The sequence below is a fragment of the Chiloscyllium plagiosum genome, chromosome 17 (assembly GCF_004010195.1).
Source record: "Chiloscyllium plagiosum isolate BGI_BamShark_2017 chromosome 17, ASM401019v2, whole genome shotgun sequence".
Classification (NCBI taxonomy): domain Eukaryota; kingdom Metazoa; phylum Chordata; class Chondrichthyes; order Orectolobiformes; family Hemiscylliidae; genus Chiloscyllium; species Chiloscyllium plagiosum.
Genome location: NC_057726.1, coordinates 3,385,048 through 3,408,541, shown reverse-complemented (window position 1 = coordinate 3,408,541; position 23,494 = coordinate 3,385,048). Strand labels below are relative to the sequence as shown.

The following is a 23,494-nucleotide window of genomic DNA, read 5'->3' as shown; positions in this document are numbered from 1 at the left end:
GTCCTTTCCTCTCTTCAACCCCCCCCCACTCCCCAACCAACCATGTCCCTCATGATTTTATAAACCTCTATAAAGTCACCCCTGAGCCTCCGACATTCCAGGGTAAACAGCCCCAGCCTGATCAGCCTCTCCCTATAGCTCAAATCCTCCAACCCTGGCAACATCCTTGTAAATGGTTTCTAAACCCTTTCGAGTTTAACAAAGTCTTTCCAATAGGAAGGAGACCAGAATTGCACGCAATATTCCAACAGTGGCCTAACCAGTGTCTTGTACAGCTGCAACATGACCTCCTATACTTAATGCTGTGACCAATAAAGGAAAGCATACCAAACGCCACCTTCACTATCCTATCTACCTGTGACTCCACTTTCAAAGAACTATGAACCTGTACTCCAAGGTCTCTTTGTTCAGCAGCACTCCCCAGGATCTTACCATTAAGTGTATAAGTCCCGCTAAGATTTGATTTCCCAAAATGCAGCGCCTTCCATTTATCTAAATTAAACTGTAGCTGCCACTTCTGAGCCCATTGGCCCATCTGATCAAGATCCTGTTGTAATCCGAGGTAACCTTCTTCACTGTCCACTACACCTCCAATTTTGATGTCATCAGCCAACTTACTAACTATACCTCTTGTGCTCACATACAAATCATTTATATCTGTATCCAAATAGCTAGTTCTCCATGTATTCCATGACCTCTAACCTTGCTAACCAGTCTCCCATGGAGAACCTTACTGAAGTCCATATAGATCATGTCTACTCTCTGCCCTCATCAATCCTCTTTGTTACTTCTTCAAAAAACTCAATCAAGCTTGTGAGACATTGGTGGGGCCACACTGTAGGGATTCTGTTCTATGATCTGTCTCTCTCTTTCACCTCTCACTGCCTGCCTTTTGGTTTCCAGGGCGATATGGAATCTAACGGCAAATACATCACCAGCAAAGGGACCCGGGTGGACTACAACACTGGGCCCATAGTGTGGGGTGAGCCAGGCACCAATGGGCAACATGCTTTCTACCAACTGATCCACCAGGGTGAGTGCAGCCTCACGGGTGTGCCCACATGTCGGGGTGATGTCTGTGCCTACGTGGAGGGGATGGTGTGGGAGGGCACCAGAGGGATTGAACAGAAACTGTTTTGTGATGATGAGAGCATTCTGTCGACTGAGAAGGTAAGAATTATTTTCGAGGCCATGTCTTTAACTGCAGCCCCTGCAGCTCCATAGGGACACAGCACCGTCTTAAAGCGGGACATAGTCCCCTGTTTGGGTCTGTAGTGGATCTCCAACTGTGTCTCTCCTCCTCAGGAACCCGGATGATTCCTGCTGACTTCCTAATCCCGGCACAGACCCAGAACCCAATCCGGAATGGACTGCATCACAAGGTAAGAGAGTGGGAATGGGCTGTTGGGAAGGATAAAGACAAACTCGTTTTCTGTGGAGCTGAGGCAGCTACAGGAAGGTTTTGTTTGATCTCGGTCAATGATGATCACTGTGTCTCTTTGTGTCTGTGTGTGTACAGAAATGCTTCTGATGCTATTGTCTTGTCCTTTTCCTGATTAATTTGCTTATTTAAAATGCACACCCCTGTCTAAGTTAATATACTGCCAGCAAAACAACAACTGGATTCCATAGCAACAATCCCAAACAGTAAGAGATTGTCCACAGCGAGTGAAAACATGAAACCAGAAACTGCGCTGATTTATTTCTCCCTGGGGGATAGGAACAGAAGGCTATTCAGCCACCTGGATTGATTCTGTTTTGCTGTACAGTGAGAGGATAGCTGATTAGGAGCAGAGATGGTTAAAGGGAGATTTATTAATGTTGTTACAAAGTGATGAAGGGAGAGAAGGGGATAGGGAATAATGTGTCAGAAGGTTCAGTAACCTGACAGTACCGGTCTGAGCTAAAACAGCCAGGTGAGGTATAGATACCCTACCGCAAAACGGCTCCTCCCAGAATTTAGAAGGTCAAGGAGTGATCTGATCAAAGTTTAAGATATTAACCTGGAAAGACAGCATCAGGTAAAAATAGACTATTTCCACTGGTTGGGGATTCTATAACTAGGGGCATAGTCTGAGAATTAGGGCCAGACTGTTCAGAAGAGATTAGATTACTTAGTGTGGAAACAGGCCCTTCAGCCCAACAAGTCCACACCGACCCTCAGAGTAACCCACCCAGACCCATTTCCCTCTGACTAATGCGCCTAACTCTATGGGCAATTTAGAATGGCCAATCCACCTGACCTGCACATCTTTCTGACTGTGGGAGGAAACCGGAGCACCCGGAGGAAACCTGCGCAGACACTGGGAGAATGTGCAAACTCCACACAGACTTTTTTTTTAATTTCAAAAATATACTTTATGCATAAAATAATTTGATGGTCTGTACAATTGGTCATGCCATACATATGTAAACATGTACATACAGAGATCAGAATTTATCATTTTTATACAGGTCTGTACATTTTTTGATCATATGCCCATATGATTAGCTGAGACGTCAGCAGAGCCCAAATGACTGCATGGGCCCCCTGTTCTTCGTTAGGCAGGCAGACTTTACACTGTGGTCTTTCCCCACCGCGCCTTGGCGGCAGCTGCCCCAAGCTTCAGCGCGTCCCTCAACACGTAGTCCTGGACCATGGAATGTGCCAGTCTGCAACACTCAGTCGGGGTCACCTCCTTCAGCTGGAAGATCAACAGGTTTCGGATCGCCCAGAGAGCGTCCGTCACCGAGTTGATGATCCTCCAGGCACAGCTGATGTCCGTCCCGGGGAACAGGCCGTAGAGCACAGAGTCTCGCGTCACGGTGCTGCTCGGGACAAACCTCGACAAACACCACTGCATTCCACTCCAGACTTCTTCTGCATAGGCACATTCCAGAAGGAGGTGTGTGACACACAGACAGTCGCCCGAGGCTGGAATCGAACCAGGGACCCTGGTGCTGTGTGGCAGCAGTGCTAACCACTGAGTCACCGTGCCAATGTTTGGAAGCACTTTCACACACAGGGTGGGAGAGTTTTGGAACACTTCCACCAATGGCAGTGGATGCTGGATCAGTTGTTAATTTTAAATCTCAGATAAATTTTTGTGAAGCAAACGTATAAAGAGACATGGGCTAAAGGCAGATATAGAGTTAGGCCACAGATCAGACATTATCTAATTGAATGGTGAAACAGGCTTGATGGGCTGAATGGCCTGGTGCTATAAGTTGTTGTGGTATGGACCGTGCTGCCTGAAAAGGCTGGGGAAGCAGATTCAGTGGGAACCTTCAGAGGAGAGATGGATGTAGATGGGGCAACATTTTGCTTGTGATGAGTTTTACAATCTGTCTGAGATGTCAACGTAACTTCCTTCACCAGTTTTTGATGAAAATTTGGAAAATGTTGATTCTGGCTCCCTCTGGAGGATGGTGTCTGTCCTGCAGTAATCCACCAAACCAATTCACAGCAGGGGTTCCAGACACCATCAGAAATGAGGGTGAGCTGGGAGGAGGGGGGTTTCTGGAGAAATTTGGGATTGGGAGGAGTGGAAGGCAGGACTTGAACATTAGGCCGGGGGCGATAGGGTGACATCTACCTGACCCCAGTGACATTATAAACTGGAAACTCAATCCGAACTGCAGCGAGTGCGAGCTGAGAAATCCCAAGCTGGTCTCAGCAATGCTCCACAATCAGAATCCCTACAGTGTGGAAAGAGGTCATTCGGCCTATTGAGTCAGCATCAAAGAGCATCCCATCCAGAGCCAGGTTACGAGAGGTGCTACAGAAATGCAGGTTCTTTCTGTTTCTCACGTTTTTGTCTTCTGTTTCTCAGATTCTCCTGGCAAATTTCCTGGCTCAGACGGAGGCTTTAATGAAGGGCAAGTCAGCAGAGGAAGCCTGCAAGGAGCTGGCAGCAGCTGGCCTGAGTGGTGATGCCCTGGAGAAGCTGGTACCTCACAAGGTCAGTGTGATCTGTCCCACACCCTCCCTCGTATTAAACAACCAGGAGCAGAGAATACACAGTGTTCTTTTTGCCTCTTGTGCGGACAGGAGGAGACCATTCAGCCCCTCCAGGCTGTTGTGATTCCATTCTGATCAATTGTGAACTCAACCACCTTTCCCCTGTATATTTTAGCGCCCTCCACAAAGAGAAACTCTCTCTGATCAAACTCGCTGTATAATTTTAATTTGATTTACAACCTAAACATATTTACCCTTTTGAGGAGCGAGAGAGTGAGGGGTATTACTGACTCTGTCCCCGTGAGACACTGTGCTCCTGCCTCAGACAACCCCACTCCCTGCCAGTGGTGTCCCTCAGAATTACGGGACATTCCTTTGCCCCCCTACCCTGGGGGAGTGAGGAGGGAGAGTGCCTCTACCTCCTTCACCCCATCCCCACCCTCTCAAACAACTTGAACACTCCGATTAGACCAACCTATAATTTCCTGCATGTGAACGATTGCAAGTGTGGGAATGTCTCAACTCTGGAATCATTCTGTGCTGCTACCTGTCCAGGATCAGTCTTTTCTACCTGAGGCATGAGGCCTACACTCTGTCCCTCCCACATGGGCTCTGACACCAAACAAACCCAATCTCTCTGTCACTTTCTGAGGTGACGACCAGCAACATTTGTTAAATAATTGTTTGGATTTCCTCCTCCCCCCGCGCTGCCCAGTAACTCTGGGAGAGGTTGGAGCTCGAGTCCTCAGCCTCCGGTTTAAAATGCTCTTGTTTCTTTTGCAGGTCTTTGAAGGCAATCGGCCAACCAACTCCATCGTCTTCAAGAAGCTGACTCCTTATATCCTGGGAGCTCTGATTGGTGAGTGAGCTCATTGCCTGATGGGCACGGCGCAGAGGATTGCTGTTCCTTCAGTGTCACTGGGGTCACTATCCAGACACTGCCTCCCTGTGGACACTGTGGGAATCCCATCCCTACCCCACACTGACTGCAGTGGCTCTCAATTTCCAGCTAAACTCCACTGCCAGCCCCTTGGAGGCAATTAGGGATGGGGAGTGAATGCTGGTCCAGGCAGTGACACCCATGTCCTGAGAATTCTTGACCACTATAAATGCTGGAGGAAACATCACAGAAGCGCTTCACAGGAGGCTCCCAAGCACTGAGGATGTCACCTAGACAGGGGACGAAACATCTGCAACACAAATTCCCAGCTCGGTGAACAGAACCACAACATCCTGCCTTTCTTTAAAATGAAGCCACCTTGTTATTGACCCTTGAACTAAGGGACTAGCTGCTTCCTGTCCATGCTCTCCAGAAACTTACACACCTCTATTGGGTTCCCCTCCTTAACCTGAACTTATCCAGCCTCTCTGTGTGGGTGGGAGAGGAGGGGGTGTTTATTTTGGGGTGGGGGGAACTATTGTGATTGGGTGCGATGTATTGGCTAGTCTGCATTGTAACAATCTGCCCCTTCAATCTGCAGCATTGTATGAACACAAGATCTTTGTGCAAGGCGTCATCTGGGACGTCAACAGCTATGACCAATGGGGGTGAGAATCCCATTCTGTTACGCTGCAGGTGGGGTAGGGGTGGTAAGTGGGAGAGGGGTGGGGCGCTGAGTTGGGGATTGGGTGGGATCCGTGAGTCGGGGATGGGTGGGCTGGTGGCAATGAGTTGGGGGGCGGAGTGCGGTGAGCTGGATGGGGTGGGGAGGTGGGGTGAGTTGTGGTTGGTGGCTGGGTGGTGGCGGTGGTGATGTGTGGGAATATACTGGGGGAGTGGGTAGCAGAGGGAGAGGTGTTCCTGGATCTGGGAAAAAGGCTGCTATATCCAATAACCTCACCCACTGTCTTTAGTCTCAATCCAGTTTGAGAACAGGAGTAGGCCATTCAGCCCCTCCAACCTATCCTATCATAGCTGAGCTGGGACTGATCTCCTTTGGTCTTTGTCCATCTATTTGTCTTTTTGCTCACTATTCAAACCTAACAAAAACTGTGTCCTAACATTGTTCAGATGAGGAGAATTTCTGGATTTCTTTCCACCCACTCTGTCTGCTCTCTGCTCTCTCTGTCTCCTCTCTGAATGTTCTCACTAGAATCTGAAGGTTGTGCCCACCTTGTTCCACCCTATCACCCTTCCCCCACCAGGGTAAGAACTATCCCCATTTCTACCGTTTAGGACCAGGAGAATCGACGTTTCAGACATAAGCCCTTCATCAGCTTTTCCTGATGAAGGGTTTATGCCCGAAACGTTGATTCTCCTGCTCCTCGGATGCTGCCTGACCTGCTGTGCTTTTCCAGCAACGCGCACTCAACGGCAGTCCTCACTTTTCTCCTACCCTCTTGAACCTTTTGTGTAATTTTAAACATTAAACTCATGTTGAATCATGCAGTAGGCTGTTTGGCTTGTTGTACATTGACTAGCTCTTTTGAAGCAAAAACTTCAAAGGAGCTCCCTTGCTCTTTCCCTTTTGCCCTGGAAATGTTGTCTTTTTCATGATTCATCTCATTCCTTTTTCTGGGAAGTTCCTTGTGTCTCAGTCTGGGTGTGTCTCTGTCTGCCCTGGTTTATTTTATCCATCAGTGCTCTTCGACTGACTGACTGCTGCCACAGGGAACTCTTCTCACTATGGAGTCAATCAAACCACCCCCCTCCTGATTTTGCTCAGTTCAATCTCCTCCTTAACTTCTGAAAAGAGACCTCTCCCATTTCCACGTTCCTTCTCCAGAATAAGTTTCCATATCACCCATGTCGTGAATGTGCAGTATTTCTTTTGACATCTAACTTGTTCTTTGTAATTTATCCCCTTTTTAAAACCTGGTGAGAGCGGTGTGGACTGGCGAGGGTGGGTTTGTAGTGAGTGCTGGGAGGTTTGAAAAGTTCTGTCTGATGTGCTGTGCCCCTTTACAGAGTGGAGTTGGGAAAGCAGTTGGCTAAAGCCATCGAGCCAGAACTGGCCACTCCTGACGAAGTGACCTCTCACGACAGTTCCACCAATGGACTGATCAACTTCATCAAGAAGAACCGAGGCTGAATCTGAAACAAAAAAAACATCCAGATCCATCAAAGAACATGTCCCCAGTCCCTGTAGGAACTCCCATTGTAACTGTGTGGCGGGAGCTTTATATTCTGTCTGTGTGCTGAGTTTATTCTTCACCATGTCCTGCTGAACCCCTATTTAATGTTGTAGTTAATATCGGTGACTCGTCTGTTTAATTGCAGACCAAGTCTGTCATAGTGAAGTTACAGCCATTGCCTGTCTCTGTGCGTCTCCGTCTCTGTCTGTGTGTCTCTCTGTGGTTGGGAGAGCATGTGTGTGAGTCTCTGTCTCAATGTGTGTGTGGGTCTCTGGGTGGGGCAGCATGTGTGAGAGTTTCTGTCTCTGTGGGTGGGACAGCGTGTGAGTGGGTCTCTGTCTCTGTGGACGGGTGTAGAGTCTGCACACTAATTGGAAGTCAGTTTATGGTTTAGTGACTGGTTAACCCTGTGTGCACACTCTGTCTAGAAACTAGAGCAAATATAAAGTTTTTCATCACAAACTTCTGTATAGTTCTTCATTTCTTCACTCTCCGCGTACCGTCCATGGGAACTCAGCGCACCAGTCGCCATCACAAGCTGTTTGGTTATCTGGGAGCCAATCACTATGCTGTTGGCAGGCCGAAAGCCTTTGTCATCGAAACTGCTCACCATCCCGTGATCCAATCAGCTCCTTGTTGCTGGCTGAATCTCCCTTTGTGTATATACACACACACACTCAGTTCCAAAGGGATTATGAAGATTATCAAATCAGCCAATGATGTCTTGTTGCTCCATGGTCTACTAATTTACAATTATTCAGCAGTTTTCCTGCTCAGATCTTGGTGTCAGATTTATTGAATTCAGTTTCACAGCTTGCATTTTAGGTAAGACAAATTAGGGCAGTACTTTACCATTAAAGTGTATATGTCTTGGCGTGTGTTGTTGAACAAGGAGACCTTGGAGTGCAGGTTGAGTACAGGAGTTTGGAGGTCATCTTGTGGCTGTACAGGACATGAGGGGGTTTGGGCTATCAGGAGAGGCTGAACAGGCTGGGGCTGTTTTCCCTGAAGTGTCGGAGGCTGAGGGGTGACCTTTACAGAGATTCATGTAACCATGAGGGGGCATATATACAGTAAATAGACAAGGTCTTTTCCCTGGAGTGGAGGATTCCAGGAGTGGAGGAGTCCAGAACTAGAGGGCATAGGTTTAGGATGAAAGGGGAAAGATTTAAAAGGTACCTAAAGGGGCAACTTTTTCACACAGAGGGTGGTGTGTGTATGGAATGAGCTGCCAGAGGAAGTGGTAGAGGCTGGTACAATTACAGCATTTAAAAGGCACCATGAATAGGAAGGGTTTAGAGGGATATGTGTCAAATGCTGGCAAATGGGGCTAGCTTAATGTAGTATGTCTGTTGGCATGGACATGCTGGACTGAAGGGTTGTTTCAGTGCTGTACTGATATAACATGATAGTGCTGTTCCTGTGTTATATTAAAAAATCATGTAATAGCTGCACTATTTAAACTATTGGGATTAGAATCACATTGTATATAAGGAAAGTTCATGTTCCACAATAACGGTCTACATTTTTCAATCGTGTTGTAGCCAACTTGTGCTGAAGAAACGTGCATTATAGGGCAACCAACTGTATAACTCTGTGCCTTTGGTTTTGTGTCGGTCACCAACAGATGAATGTCCTGCTGCCTCTATTTCTCTTTCAAACAGTGAAACAGCTCAAGTGATTACACGTACCTTTCCCCTCAAACAATAACTGACCCAAGAATCTGTCCTTGGACTTCTCCATTTTCATTGTCTTTCAGTGTCATCATCAAAAGATGTACAGGTGACCTGTGACCTCTGACCTCACCAGCTCTTCCCCTGTCCTGTCTCTTCCTCAAACCCCCCCCCCCCCTTTTCCTGGGGGGGAGGTATTTCCACACAAGAGTGGTGTGGACTAGGGGCAGTTTAGCAAATCATGAACAAATTCTGGAGCTGATGTGATATGACTGGACTCATCAAAGACAGGAAACTACATACCTACAGTAACTGCTTGGTCCCTGCTGCAGGGAGAGGGAAGGGGGGGGTCAATGGCCTGGGGGAAATCGATGATGCAAAGATCAGTTCCCTGTACTAGAACAAGAGAGCCTGCAGGAACAAAGAAATATCTGCCTGTGGGTATTGTGGAGGGATCTGACCATGTTGTTCTGGTCAGATTGCATATCCCGACTTGAGCACGTCTCTCTCAACCCTGTGGTGGTGTCAGACTGGGAGGTCTACACCTGACTTGATTGACTCAGGCTTACAGTAAAGAACCTGTCCCATCACCATCAGTGATCTCACCAAACCATTTGGCCATGTGAGCAAGGATGGTTTATTTAATCTGCTCTTTACTCCAGAACACTGCCAAGGTTAGCTCGAGTACATTCAAGGTTACAATAGATATTTTTAATCAGGAAGGGAATCACAAATTGAGGAGAATGCAGGAAAGTGGATGATCAGCTGAGCTGTGATCTCATTGAATGGCCGAGCAGGCTTGATGGGCTGAACGGCCTACTCCTATGTCTAATGGCTGCTGCTGAAATTGCTCAGTGTGCAATCCTCTCACCTTCACCCCCAGGTCATTCAGAGGTTCTCCACTCTCAGACAAGAATTGCTGGAAAATCTTATTCACCAGAGAGCCAAGACACCTGACAACTGGGAATAGGCACTGACTGTTGTGCCCTCCAGAGCTGCTTGCTTCAAAGAGGTGAGAAAAAAAACCAACCCACTGACCCAGGGATGAGAGAAAACGGAGATGAATTGAAAGCTGCACATTCTCAGCCCATTCCCAGCCCCCAGTCCTTCCTGTGCAGTAAATGCAGCAGAGACTGATCGCTCAGATTGAGCCACACCAGGAGCAGCTCAGAGTTGGGCTGAACTGGTCCCAATGGCACAAACCATTGCCTTGTCAGGTCACAGAACTACCAACAGCACGGATTCTTTTACACAATTATTAGTGTTTCCAGCATTCAAACTGGAATTCCATTAACACAAACATTGGTTTGGACCCCATTTACCAGCCTCTCAGAAAAAGAACCAGATGTGACAACAAACCAAGACATTAGAAAGTGGGACAGTACACCAGTGCTTCACTGATAATGTCACTCACAATGGTGACAAAACAGCTGAGAACATGGTAGCAAGGTGGCTCAGTGGTACAGCACCAGGGTCCCAGGTTCGATTCCAGCCTTGGGTGCCTGTCTGTGTGGAGTTTGCACATTCGCCCTGTGTACGTGGGTTTCCTCCGGTTTCCTCCCACAGTCCAAAGCTGTACCAGTCAGGTGAATTGGCCACGCTAAATTACCCACAGTGTTCAGGAATGTGTTAGTTAGGGATAAGTGTAGACTAATAGGGTATGGGGAATAGGTTTGTGTGGGATACTCTTCAGAGGGTCAGTGTAGACTTGTTGGGCTGAAGGGCCTGTTTCCACACTGTCGGGAATCTATAATTTATAAACCTTCCAGTTCAGCAAGCAAACTTACAACCTGCACAAACTTCACTTCCACTAGTCCAAAGCAGATGCACAGCCACACTGTCAATATTAACTACAAAACTTGTTTTATTTGAAAAAAAAGGCAGATTATATCCAAGGTTAAATGACCTTTGACATTTACATGTTTAATAATTTAGGGTTGATATTATGTGGCTTTTTTTTTAAGATAAATAAATCTACACGTCTTTTCTTTGCCTCAACAAAATCAAAGACGGGAATTCTTCCACCCCACAGAGGATTTGGGGAGATAACAGGACAGAATGTGAAAGCTTTTGGGGGGGGGGGGGGAGCAACTTTCCGGTTTCACTTCCTTTCTGATCAATGACCTTAACCGATTCCACCCTCCGACATCGCCCTCTCGATGCCGCAGGAAGATGCAGAGCCCAGCTCTCACACCTTTTACATGGGATCCCAGCAAGGGTCACCCCAACTCCCCACTCCCAAGTCAACTACATCAGCTGACCAATCAGGGTCAACCATTCAGGGGACATGGCCAATGCTAGAACATTCCGTCCAGACTTTGATGCCCCATATGCTTCCTGACAAGTCAAGCTTGACAAAGCGACACTTTAATCCGATAGTGTTAGTAGTCTGGTTAGAGGGAAATGGAAAGGGAGCACCAGGTCTGTTCATGAAGGGGTGGCAAAAGCCAACAGGAGGAGGCCCAAAGGTCTGGCTGTGGGGGAGGCCTGTCAGGGAAAGCAGAGAGGCCTCACTCTTGGAAGCAGAAGGGCAGCCAAGTGCAGAAGCCTAGGGAATTGACAGGACCATGGGGAAAAATAAATAAGGTGGAGCAGAGAGGCTACAGAGGGAAGGTGAAGGCAGCGAAGTGGACACAAAAGTGCCATTGTTCAAGAACTTTGAGTCAAAGAGGAACCATCATCATTCAAGCCCAGCCTGCCAAACCAACCAGTGAGCTGAGTTCCCAAATCCAACAACCAGCAATAACCAAAGACACACGTTCAGAGGGGCCTTCCTGCTTACCTTTAGGAAGGGTGGGGTCTGGCTGCCATTGTGAAGCAGGGGACAAGCCTGTACAGTCAATGTCCAAATGATGCTCATGAACCTGAGCAAATACCAACAGCACAAACCATTCCGGAAATATCTGAAACTGTACACAGGTGTTGTGGGGAAGGCGCCTTGTCTGCGGAATAATCAGTACAAAACAAATGCACTGTCTTATCCAACTGGAATAGAACATACACTTTTCTTAAAAAACTAAAAAAAATTACAAAGTCGGGTCTGCTATACACTGCAATCAATCAGGAGTTTTATATAAAATGGTTGCATTACTTTGCATAGTCAATGTACTGGTGTGTGTGCTCACTGGTACAGAAGAGGTTAATGATAGCAAGTGGAAGGTGTGTCAGTAAGTGCTGAATGACCCAGTAAGCTGGGGCCATGGAGATGTCTCAACAGTTGCTATTAGCAACACAAAAGAGGGCTGCTCAGTCTAAAACCATGAGGATGACAAGGAATGACCCTGTGTGCTGAAGTGTATCTCAGTGAGGCCCTTTCCCTGCTGAGGAACAACCGAGCTTTGGTCACTCAAAGAGAGGACATCCTGAGTCAGCATCATCTGACCATCAACAAACCAATCAGGTTAGTGTTGGGCATATATGAGGTGTAGCTGCCATCTTGGAAAGTCAGGTACACGGTTGCGTGGGAGGTGGTGCGAGATGGGAATTGTCTCTCTGGCCTACCCAGAGTAAAGTCCAGTCTGTCTGTCTGCAGTCATAGCACCTCAGGAGGGTAGGGCCTAGCTTGCTGAGGTTTTGTCACAGAGTTCTCGTCGGTCAGGCTATTGCCTCCAACCCCCTCCCTCACTTTCCCACAAACAGCCCCGGTTGTCATGGTCACCAAGGATTCAGACGGCAGATTGGTTTCCAACGGTAACGGTGGTCACTTGCCTCCCCATCCGAAGGAAACCTCCTTGGATTGAGGTCCCTGGGGGACAGGAGCAGAGACACCCCCCATTTCTCTACCCACTCTGGTCATGAATGTCCTGGTTCTGGTGGTCACAGCTCAGTGACGTGAAGCTGGTAACTCGGGGGGGGATGTGGTGCCAGGGGAATGTTGATGCGTCGGATGTGACAGCTGTGACACAACAGATGCCCCTCCAGAGGGTAACAGCGACGGCCCTCTTCATCATTGAGCTGCAGGTGACAGTCCTGAGGATAACAACAAAGCAATTAACCAAGGGTCATAGGTCAGCACAAATAAAACATCCCAACCACCTCCACCCAGCAACCACTGCCCCCTCCTCCTATTGGCTGTTCTATTGACCTGTTGCCGAGTGGCCAATTGAGGCTGGCCAGCCAATGGCCAAGGCTGTTGTTGTCCCAATGCACCCAGCCCAGCTCAGGGGCTTACCTCACAGTGATAGCATTCCACGTGATAATCTTTATCCATCGACACTACGCGGATCGTCTCCTCTGAACCCTGAAATGCAGTGAGAGTCAAAGTCAGGAAAATCCTGCCATTGTCACCCCCCACCACAGTACAGCACCATTCCCCACCAGCAACCCCCCTACTCACTTTCCTTCAAAACTTTAACACAATGACTATAAAATATAGGGTGCAAAGGAGGGCTCAACAGACAGAGGGGGGAGTGACAGAGGGAGAGATAGACATATCTGCACGCGCACAAACAACAGGGAGGGGAGGGGGAGACAGACAGACAAACATAAACAAGAGATGAAAATGAGGGAGGAAGGGGAAAAGAAACAGTTACTGAATTAAAAAATGGAATGTAGTGGGAGGGAAAGACATTGAGTAAGGGATGGTAAGGGAGAGAGAGACAGACAGATAGACGCAGTGAAGAAATAGGAGGACAACAGAGACACACAGAGGGGGGTAGGGAGGGAGGGAGAACGGGTTGAGCAGTACCTTGGCTGGCAGAATTGGGTGGCCACAGGACGCACACTTAGGTGCGAAAACCCTGAACCAGAAAAAAAGATTGGTCACAAATTAGACACAAATACACAGGAAAAATAATGAACCAAATTATACAGTGAAATACTGCACAATGAATTACAGACGGAAGTCTAATTAAGGTGTCAGGAAGACTGGTCATATACAAAATAACATCCCAGGAGAGAACAGGACAGAATCTGATCAAGGGATTTGTGTCAACTTAGAACCACTTGGAGTTATTCACTTCCCATTTCCTTTACAGATAAAATAATATTTACAGGAACAAAAGCCCACTGTCTCAGAATGACATAACAGTGCAGTGCTGAGGGAGTGCCGCACTGTCGGAGGGTCAGTGCTGAGGGAGTGCCGCACTGTCGGAGGGTCAGTACCGACAGAGCGCCTCACTGTCTATTCTATAAAGTGCTGAACTAAGGCCCTGCCTCACATAGATAAGGTTGATGTTTGAAGAGGAGAAGCAGCTAGTCATTGTACTGGTCCCTCCTACAAACGCAGTCAAAGTGAAACTGAGTTTGAGCCACACACCAGCAGTCTGTGCTGTTTTTCAAAGCTGACCTCTGGGCCAGGGAATGGGGACCTTTGCTCAGCACATCACCAGCTGTAGACAAAGGGAACAAGCCTTATGGAGGTTAAACAGCTGGATTATAAACATTGCTGGAGAAACTGAGTCTGTTCTTGCGTGAATAATCAGTGGATTGTGATAAATAGGTTCACAATCCTGAATGGTTCCCCTGAGGCTGTCCAATCAAGTTTCCCCAGGCCGCAGGGTCAGTAATGGAGGGACAGGAATTTAATCAACTCTGGAAGCCAAGGGGAGAGACAGAACGAGTTGATCACTCACGTGTGATAATCTTTGACACAGTAAATGTTGTTGTCCACATCGACAGTGAAGGGAACACCATCCAGGCACTCATTACAGACCACACAGCGGAAACAGCCCGGGTGGTAGGATTTCCCAAGGGCCTGTAAAATCTGGACAGCAACACCGAAGGTCAGAGAGATTCTCTCAGGCACAGACTCCTGCACAGTACAACTCTCCCAGTACAATTCATCCTCTCTCCCCCACCACCTGTCGGGGGCTCTTCCCCACTCTATCCACTCATGGCTGACCCGCATCCAGCTCCTAACCTCTCGAGACACGCACTTTTATAAAAACCAGACTCTCTCAGTCTCATAAGCTCCAAATGACAACCTTTTAGAAGAGATTTCCACTCAAAGGGAAGACAGAAGGGAATGTGCAAACTATCCATGTATTTGAACCATTTTAGTCCCATCAGCACTCAGACAATGCTGTGTTACTTTATCTGTCAGGGCAATGTCCTCGAGAGAGAGTCTAACTACAGAATCACTTCAAACCTGATGAATGAAACGCCACCATTCGATAAGCAGAGTTGGAATTAATCCACTACATTTTATTGACGAGTGTCACCAAAGGACAACTCCAACAAAACCGGTCTCCTCCTACTCTCTATTTACGTCTCTATCTACTTATGTGTCTAATTATTCTATCCTTCATAATAAATTCTAGCATTTTCCCTCCCATGATGGAAGGTAACAGGTCTGTAGTTTCTCAGTTTTCTCTCTCACTTGTCTTTTAAACAGTGGAGTGACATTCTAATCCACAGGAATCATGCCAGAATCTCTGAAATTTTAAAGGGTAATCGCTGACATGTAAAATATTAAATCCTCGAGTTTTTTTTTAAATCAACTTGCAGCCTTGTTAATTTCTTTAGTACAAACATCCTCCTGATGCTCATTTCCTTCACCACCTCATTCTGCTGAGCCACATGGATCTAGAAGCTGGGGGATTTCTGCTAGCTTCCTCAGTGAAACAGACACCAAGTAATTATTTCACTTCTTTGCCATTTCTCTTTGCTTCATTATAAATTCTCTTCACAATAGTTCCAATGGACCCACATCCCATTTTAGCTAAACATTTCCTTTTTAGAAGTATTTGCAGTCCATTTTTATGCTTTTTGCTAGATTGCATTCATTTTCTCCCGTTCCTTATCAGTTTCTTGATGCTCTTTTATTGTAAACTAAAACAATTTCCCAATCCTCAGTATTGCTGCTATTCCTGTCAACTTTATACACTTTTAATGTTACACAATCCTGAACCTCCATTGTTCACCATGGTTGTCCTTTATTGAGTTTTGACATCTTGCAGGAATGTATAGTCAGAGATGTACAGCACGGAAACAGACCCTTTGGTCCAACTCGTACATACTGAGCAGATATCCTAAATTAATCTAGTTCCATTTGCCAGCAACTAGCCCACATCTCTCCAAATGACCCCCCACCCATACACCCAAATTGTTGTAACATTTGCAATAGTTCTTTAAAAAAGGCTGCTCACTATGTACATTCATTGTACCTGTTCCACTGTTTCAGAATAAACCACTTCGCTTTCAAACAAAAATCTACAACAAATTTTGAGAAGATTTGTAACTCATGTTGAGGTTCTGGATGTAGATTTGCTCACTGAACTGGAAGGTTCATTTTCGACGTTTTGTCACTATACTCAGTAACATCTTCAGTGAGCCTCCGAACGAAGCACTGCTGGTGTTTCCTGCTTTCTATTTATATGTTTGGGTTTCCTTGGGTTGGTGATGTCATTTCTTATGCTAACCTCATTTCCTATGGTGGTGTCATTTCCTGTTCTTTGTCTCGGAGGGTGGTAAATGAGATCCTTACATACAGCTGAGGAAGGACACCACTTTGACTGGGACAACACATCCATCCCAGGACAAGCCAAACAGAGACACACACGACAATTCCTCGAAGCATGGCATTCCAACTGGAACTCTATCAATAAACACATTTACCACCCCCCGAGAAAAAGAACAGGAAACAATGTCACCACAGGAAAGGCATCACCAACCCTAGGAAACCCAAACATATAAATAGAAAGCAGGAAACATCAGCAGTGCTTCGTCCGGAGGCTCACTGAAGATGTTACTGAGTAGGGTGACAAAATGTCTGAAAATGAACCTTCCAGCTCAGCGAGCAAACCTACATCCAAAATTCTACCACATTGTGGACGCTCAATCCAAAAAAATTATTTTACAAGATTGTTAATAAACTCCTTTCATTGCACGATGATAAATCTAAAACAGCATGCCCCCTGGTTGGCTTGGCTTGCATTTTCTATGTTTCTGTACTGCTCTAGCTAACCATCCCTAACAGACTACAGAAAAACGTCCTGCATAGCTTCAGTGCTCAGTATTTAGCCTGTCTATTTGCAGACTGAACTCCCTCATAATAACTGTATTACCCCTGCTACAAGTTTCTCTCATTTCCTGATTAATTCACTGTCCCACGGACAACCATTACCACCCGGTGACTTGTCAATAAATCCAACCAATGTCTGCTGCTGCCCCCTGCTGTTTCTTCGCTGCACTCAAGCAGAGTCCACACTGTCAGATTGGAAGAACATTCTCTCTTACTCATCTACTGGTCCCATTCCTTATCAGCGCAACTCCACCAGCTTTTCCTCGTCTGTCCTTCCAAAACATTCAATATTCTCGATTATTCATTTCTGAGCCCTGTTCATCATCCTGTCACATTTCTCTAACATGAATGAGATCAGCCCCTTGGATCTCTAACCGTGCCTTTAGCTCATTGGTCCTGTTGAGAATGCTGTTAAATAGCATTCAGTTACAGACACTTAAAGCTAATCCAATCTGATCTGATCCAATCAATGCTGAGCACAGTCACTGTAAAGCAATTACACATGCTGACTACTTTATACATAAAGCAGGTTACTCACCATCTCCATGATCAGATGTCCACACATGAAACACTTGTCTGCTGTCTGCTGGAAGCCCGAATACTGGAAAAACACAAAGATTCACCATAAAGATTCTCTACAGCACCATTGATGTATAAATACAAAGGCACGACCATTACCAACCAATCAGCTGACTTCACAATCCACCCAATACTAACCTCAAACAAATCTGTATGTTGGAGACAGGGAGGTCTGCAGATGCTGAAGATCAGAGTTGAGAGTGTGTTGCTGGAAAAGCACAGCAGGTCAGACAGTCCTTCCTGATGAAGGGCTCCTGCCCAAAACGTCGATTTTCCTGTTCCTTGGATGCTGCCTGACTTCCTGTGCTTTTCCAGCAACAGACACTCAACATCATCCTCATGTTCCCCAGGATAAAGTGGAACCAATTTCAGAATGAGGAGGGATTGCTTCTCTCAGGAGGGTTGAGTGTCTTTAGAACTCCCCGCCACAGAGAGCTGTGGGTGCAGTGTCCATGTGTATGCTTAAGGTGGAGATAGATTCTTGATTAATTGGGAATCATGGGGAAAGGGCAGGAATGTGAGCTTAAGGAATGCTGGATCAGCCATAACCCTATTGAATAGTGGAGCAGGTTACAGGGCCTACTCCTGTTCCTATTCCTTACGGACTTACCGGATCCTCTCCTCTAACCCCCACATTCTCCAAGGTATATTTATAGCACTCCTGAATTTAATCAGTGACCATGCAGCAGGAACAGTTAACTACCAATCGGAACTAGCTGGTTAACCTCAGACCAGCAGGTAGTCTGTGATTGGTCAGATAGTTGTCATGGGGAAAGCAGCAAGGATTGACAGTCTATGTAATGCTTTCTCAATGAGGAAGGTGTAAGGTGTGCACAAAAACATTTTTTGTATTCACTTGTGGGATATGGGTGTCACTGCCTGGGCCCAGCATTTATTGCCCGTCCCTAGTTGCCCCTTGAGAAGTTGGGGGTGAGCTGCCTTCTTGAACCGCTGCAATCCACGTGCTATGGGGCGACCCACACAATGCCCTTAGGGAGGGAATTCTAGGATTTTGATCCAGAGACACTGAAGGAACAACGATATATGTCCAAGTCAGGATGGTGAGTGGATCGGAGGGGAAACTTACAGGGGGTGGTGTTCCCATGTATCTGCTGCCCTGTCCTTCAGGATGGAAGTGAGCGTTGGTCTGGAAGTTCCTGTCAAAGGAGTCTTAGTGAACCTCAGTGCGTCCTGTAGATGTAGCTGCATCCATTCATTACATTCCCGACTTGTGCCTTGTAGATGGTGGACAGGCTTTGCGGAGTCAGGAGGGGAGTAATTTGCTGCAGCATTCCTAACCACTGTAGCTCCTGCAGTGCCTGAGCCCTGCACCATTGCAGTAAATCTCCACTGCACCTTCTCCAAGGCCTGCACCTTATACCTACAGTGTAGTTTTCCAGCACTGCTCACAAAACTCCAACTTAATCTTAAATAGCATTTTCTAAAGATTTAGTAGAACATTGTTTGTCTATAGTTTGAAAAGGATATAAAAGCTTAGGAAAAAAAATCATTTAAAGTGATGGTATTAGACCCGAGAGATTGTAGTTATTGGGGAAAATTAAACAGTTTGGGCCTTTTCCTTTGCACTGATTGAAAGTATTTAAGAATTTGAGTGGGTTGGAGAGGGTTTCAACTTGTGGAAGAATCTAGAAGTCAGGACCATAAAGACTAGACAGTAATGAAGAAATCCAACAAGGTAATGAGGAGATATTTACTTAGTGATTAGAATGTGAACCTCTCAACCAAATGGGGCAAACCCCTTTCAAAAGAAAACTTGATGCAGGAGATCCAATGACCTGACAGTTACTGATTAGGATTTGCTGAGATCACTGAAACAAACATCAGAATCACAGGCTTGGGATTTCATCCAGAAATCAAATGCCAGTGATAGTGAGGGCCAGTCTCACTCAGTGAGATTTTGATTATTGATATGTATGGACTGATCTCCTACAAACAGGGCCCAGAGAGGGAGAGGAACGGGTTCTGTGTTTCATGCTGATGTCTTCAGGCATATTCCGTTAATTATTATGAAAGGACATTTAACTAGAATCAATAAACATTCACTGCTTTATGATGCTGAACACGTTAAAGCTGACAGGTTGACAAAACATGTGCCAGGAGCATTATCATTGAGGCAAAAGTGAGGACTGCAAATGCTGGAAGTGGTGCTGGAAAAGCACAGCAGATCAGACAGCGGCCGAGGAGCAGGAAAATCGATGTTTCGGACAAAAGCCCTTCAATCAGGGCATTATCCATTGAGTCATGTAAGAGGAAGGGACCATTAGGCTGCTCAGATGTAGGTTTTAAGGAATGCCTGAAAGGAGGGCAGCAAGGCAGCCAGGTAGATGGAGGGAAAAACACAAAAGATGACAAAACAACCAAACCCATGCAGGGTCAGGGGAGAGTAATGCTGAATAGGGTATAGAGAGTTCATTCTCAGAGTTTGATACCCAGAGGGTCACCCAAGAGCTAAACATAGAGGAATTCTCTCCAACACAGGCCCCAGATCAGAATCGGGGATCACTGGACTGGATTGATCCCTCAGGATCCTGGAACTGCAGTTTTCACAGTCACTGAGGTCAGTGTAGATAATAAACTCACCAAAAAGTCTTCCTCACAATACACCTTGCCATTCACATTATAGAAAGCTTTCCCTCGTAACCGTCTCCCTGTCAGAAAAAGATCAGCGTTATACAAAGTGGGACAATTTACTGTGATACCATAAGATTGATCAGCTGAGAATCATGTTACAAGAAAATGATCAGCTGATCCATCCAACCTGTCTGGCTATCTGTTTTTATTCCTTCCCATAGCGTCTGGCAACATCCACTAAACAGCCCTTCCACAGGACAGCCTGCAGTGTTTGAGATATTGCACTGTGTGAGGAATTGATGCTTAGCCTCTGCTTGTCCTGACCCCATACATTCCAGCAGAGGGCAGCGGTTGTCAATAAATCCAGCAAGGAGCCTGCTCCCACAGGGAGAGTTTGCTGTGAATAGGGAGAGTTTGTTGTGAATAGTTGGGATGTCGTGGAGGTGGATGTGTGTGATTTTTAACTTTGGAGGTGGATAGGAATTGAAGGATAGGTTCTATGCTGGGAATTCTATGTTTACAGGCATCAGGTTTGCAGCTGCCAGGCTTAGCCAGGACATCTTTGCTGCTGAATACTCAGATCCTTGAAGCCAGAGTTTTCTGAATAGCCAGACTCTCACTTTCACCAACCTGAGACTGCTCCAACCCCCAGCAACCCACAGACACAAACACTTCTCTTTATCAACTCTTTTGAAATTCTAAAAACTGCAGTCAAACCTCCCCTTTGACTTGTATGTTCCATGGCTTAAGTATAGAATCAGAATCTCTATAGTGTCGAAGCAAGCCATTCAGCCCATTGAGTCCATACTGACCCTCCAAAGCGTATCCCACTCAGAATCACCCCCATACCCTATCCCTGTAACCCTGCATTTCCCATGACTAATCCACCTAGCCTGCACATCCCAAGACACAATGGGCAATTATGGGCGGCACGGTGGCACAGTGGTTAGCACTGCAGCCTCACAGCGCCACAGCGCCAGAGACCCGGGTCAAAGATGTGCAGGGTCAGGTGAATTGGCCATACTAAATTGCCCGTAGTGTTAAGTAAGGGGTAAATGTAGGGGTATGGGTGGGTTTCGCTTCGGCGGGTCGGTGTGGACTTGTTGGGCCGAAGGGCCTGTTTCCACACTGTAAATAATCTAATCTAATCATTTCCCATGGCCAATTCACCTAAACTTGCACATCTTTGTGATTGAGAGAGGCAACTGGAGCAGCCGGAAGAAACCCCACACAGACACAAGGGAGAATGTGCAGACTCCACACTTACGCCCGAGGTTGGAATTGAACCCGGGTCTCTGGTGCTGTGAGGCAGCAGTGCTAACCACTGAGCCAACCGTAATCTCTCAATCTAATACCTGAACTCCTCAGAAGGTCCTGGTGGATCTGCCTGCGACTGCACACTGTCCTCCAGATGGAATCTCCCCAGTGTTTTGTAGAAGGGAGCAATGGAAGAGAGAGAGAGTGGGTCCCACCGGCTCAGAGCAATGAACGGGGACCGTGAGAAGGCAGCGTACTCACCACAGGAACAGCAGATGAAACAGTTTGTGTGGTAGAGGTTGCCCATGGCTTGACAGGCCTGGCTGGCTCCATAGACTCCTTTCCTGCATTTCACACACATCCCTGAGGAAGAAAACAAAACCATAAACAAACACTGTCTCCACTTCAGCAAGAATTCATCTGACTTCTTCAATCAAGGAGCTGTTTACATTTCACAACCACAAATCACTCCCAATAGAAATGCTGCAAGACTTGGTTAGATCGCTGTATGGTTATAGGCTTAAGGGGCATACCCGGCCAGTCTAGGTAAACAGGTCTCTGCGATCATAACAAGAGCAGGATATTCAGCCTCTCAAGCCTGTTCCTGCTTTCAATTAACTCATGATTTTGCCAGAGCGGCGAGGAGAGGAGTGGTGAAGTGAGGGCTGCCGGGAAGGGTGAATTTTCCCACATTTAAAGGGACTTACCTCAGGAGTCGGGCCTGCATTTACTGAGAGGTGCGAGAGAGGAGCGAAGGACTTCTGGGAAGTCATATATCTGTGTGGTTGCGTTACCCAAAACACTACTCGGGTAGTGTCTCCCACCCATCCTCCTCCTCTAACCAAAACAAAAAGAACCTGTGCGCCAGATTGGTAAGGTAGCAAGTTTTGTTTCATTCCTTATTTTTTCCATCAGTCTCTTTGGGAATTTAGAATAGTGGGAATGGAGGTGAGGGCAGTGGAATGTTCCTCCTGCAGAATGTGGGAAGTAAGGGTCACCACTAGTGTCCCTGCTGACTACATCTGCAGGAAGTCCACCCAATTCCAGCACCTCAAAAACCGCGTTAGGAAACTAGAGCTGGAGCTGGATGAACTTCGGATCATTCGGAAGGCAGAGGGGGTTATTGAGAGGAGTTACAGAGAGGAAGTCACTCCTCAGGTACAAGAAAAAGGCAAATGAGTTACAGTCAGGGGACGGAAAGGGAACGGGCAGCCAGTGCAGGAATCACCTGTGGCCATTCCCCTCAACAATAAGTATACCGTTTTGGATACTGTTGGGGGGGGGGGGGGGGGGAATGACTTACTAGGGGAAAGCAGTGGGGCTCAGGTCTTTGGCACAGAGTCTGACCCTGCTGCTCAGAAGGGAAGGGGGAAAGAGGAGCAGAGCAGTAGTCATTGGGGAGTCTATAGTTAGGGGGACAGATAGGAGGTTCTGTGCGGACGAGAGAGACTCACGGTTGGTGTGTTGCCTCCCAGGTACCAGGGTTCGTGATGTCTCTGATCATGTTTTTGGGATCCTTAAGGGGGAGGGGGAGCAGCCTTAAGTCGTGGTCCACATAGGCACCAACGACATAGGTAGGAAGAGAGATGGGGATTTAAAGCAGAAATTCAGAGAGCGAGGATGGAAGCTTAGAGTTGTTGTCTCTGGTTTGTTGCCCGTGCCACGTGCTAGTGAGGTGAGGAATAGAGAGGGAGAGGAGTTGAACACCTGGCTACAGGGATAGTGCAGGAGGGAGGGTTTTGGATTCTTGGATAATTGGGGCTCTTTCTGGGGTAGGTGGGACCTCTACAAGCAGAATGGTCATCATCTGAACCAGAGGGGGTACCAATATCCTGGGGGGAAATTCGCTAAGGCTATTGGGGTGGGTTTAAACTAATCCAGCAGGGGGATGGGAACTAAAATTGTAGCTCGAGTTTAGAAAAGGTTGAGAGTAGGGAGGTCCAAAATCAAGTTTCAGGGATGCAAGATGGCACCGGCAAGCAAGAGGTTGATTTGAAGTGTGTCTACTTCAACGCCAGGAGCATCCGGAATAAGGTGGGTGAACTGGCAGCATGGGTTGGTACCTGGGACTTGGATGTTGTGGCCATTTCGGAGACAGGGTTAGAGCAGGTTCCAGGATTTAGATGTTTCAATAAGAACAGAGAAGATGGTAAAAGAGGGGGAGGTGTGGCATTGTTGGTCAAGGACAGTATTACAGTTGCAGAAAGAATGTTTGGGGACTCGTTAACTGAGGTAGTATGGGCTGAGGTTAGAAACAGGAAAGGACAGGTCACCCTGTTGGGAGCTTTCTATAGGCCTCCAAATAGTTCCAGAGATGTAGAGGAAAGGATAGCAAAGATGATTCTCGACAGGAGTGAGAGAGACAGGGTAGTTGTCATGGGGGACTTCAACTTTCCAAATATTGACTGGGAACAC

The 23,494-nt window shown here is 46.9% G+C and overlaps 2 protein-coding genes across 2 annotated transcripts in view; one reads left to right on the top strand and one right to left on the bottom strand.

Annotated features, from left to right (window-relative positions):
* The window catches only part of gpib (glucose-6-phosphate isomerase b), a 35,839-nt gene extending 28,362 nt beyond the window's left edge, over positions 1-7,477 (top strand). The window contains exons 13-18 of the mRNA XM_043706519.1: positions 904-1,033; positions 1,306-1,382; positions 3,813-3,941; positions 4,724-4,799; positions 5,422-5,488; positions 6,849-7,477. Of these exons, the coding sequence (XP_043562454.1) occupies positions 904-1,033; positions 1,306-1,382; positions 3,813-3,941; positions 4,724-4,799; positions 5,422-5,488; positions 6,849-6,972 (603 nt within the window). The 3' untranslated portion in view covers positions 6,973-7,477. The remainder of the gene's footprint in view (positions 1-903; positions 1,034-1,305; positions 1,383-3,812; positions 3,942-4,723; positions 4,800-5,421; positions 5,489-6,848) is intronic.
* Positions 7,478-10,534: 3,057 nt separating this feature from the next.
* Positions 10,535-23,494, bottom strand: part of LOC122558198 (WT1 interacting protein) — a 34,024-nt gene continuing 21,064 nt past the window's right edge. Inside the window, exons 2-8 of the mRNA XM_043706518.1 lie at positions 21,341-21,442; positions 19,832-19,899; positions 17,190-17,252; positions 14,262-14,392; positions 13,376-13,427; positions 12,860-12,928; positions 10,535-12,657 (exon numbers count right to left, since the gene is read on the bottom strand). Of these exons, the coding sequence (XP_043562453.1) occupies positions 12,505-12,657; positions 12,860-12,928; positions 13,376-13,427; positions 14,262-14,392; positions 17,190-17,252; positions 19,832-19,899; positions 21,341-21,442 (638 nt within the window). The 3' untranslated portion in view covers positions 10,535-12,504. The remainder of the gene's footprint in view (positions 12,658-12,859; positions 12,929-13,375; positions 13,428-14,261; positions 14,393-17,189; positions 17,253-19,831; positions 19,900-21,340; positions 21,443-23,494) is intronic.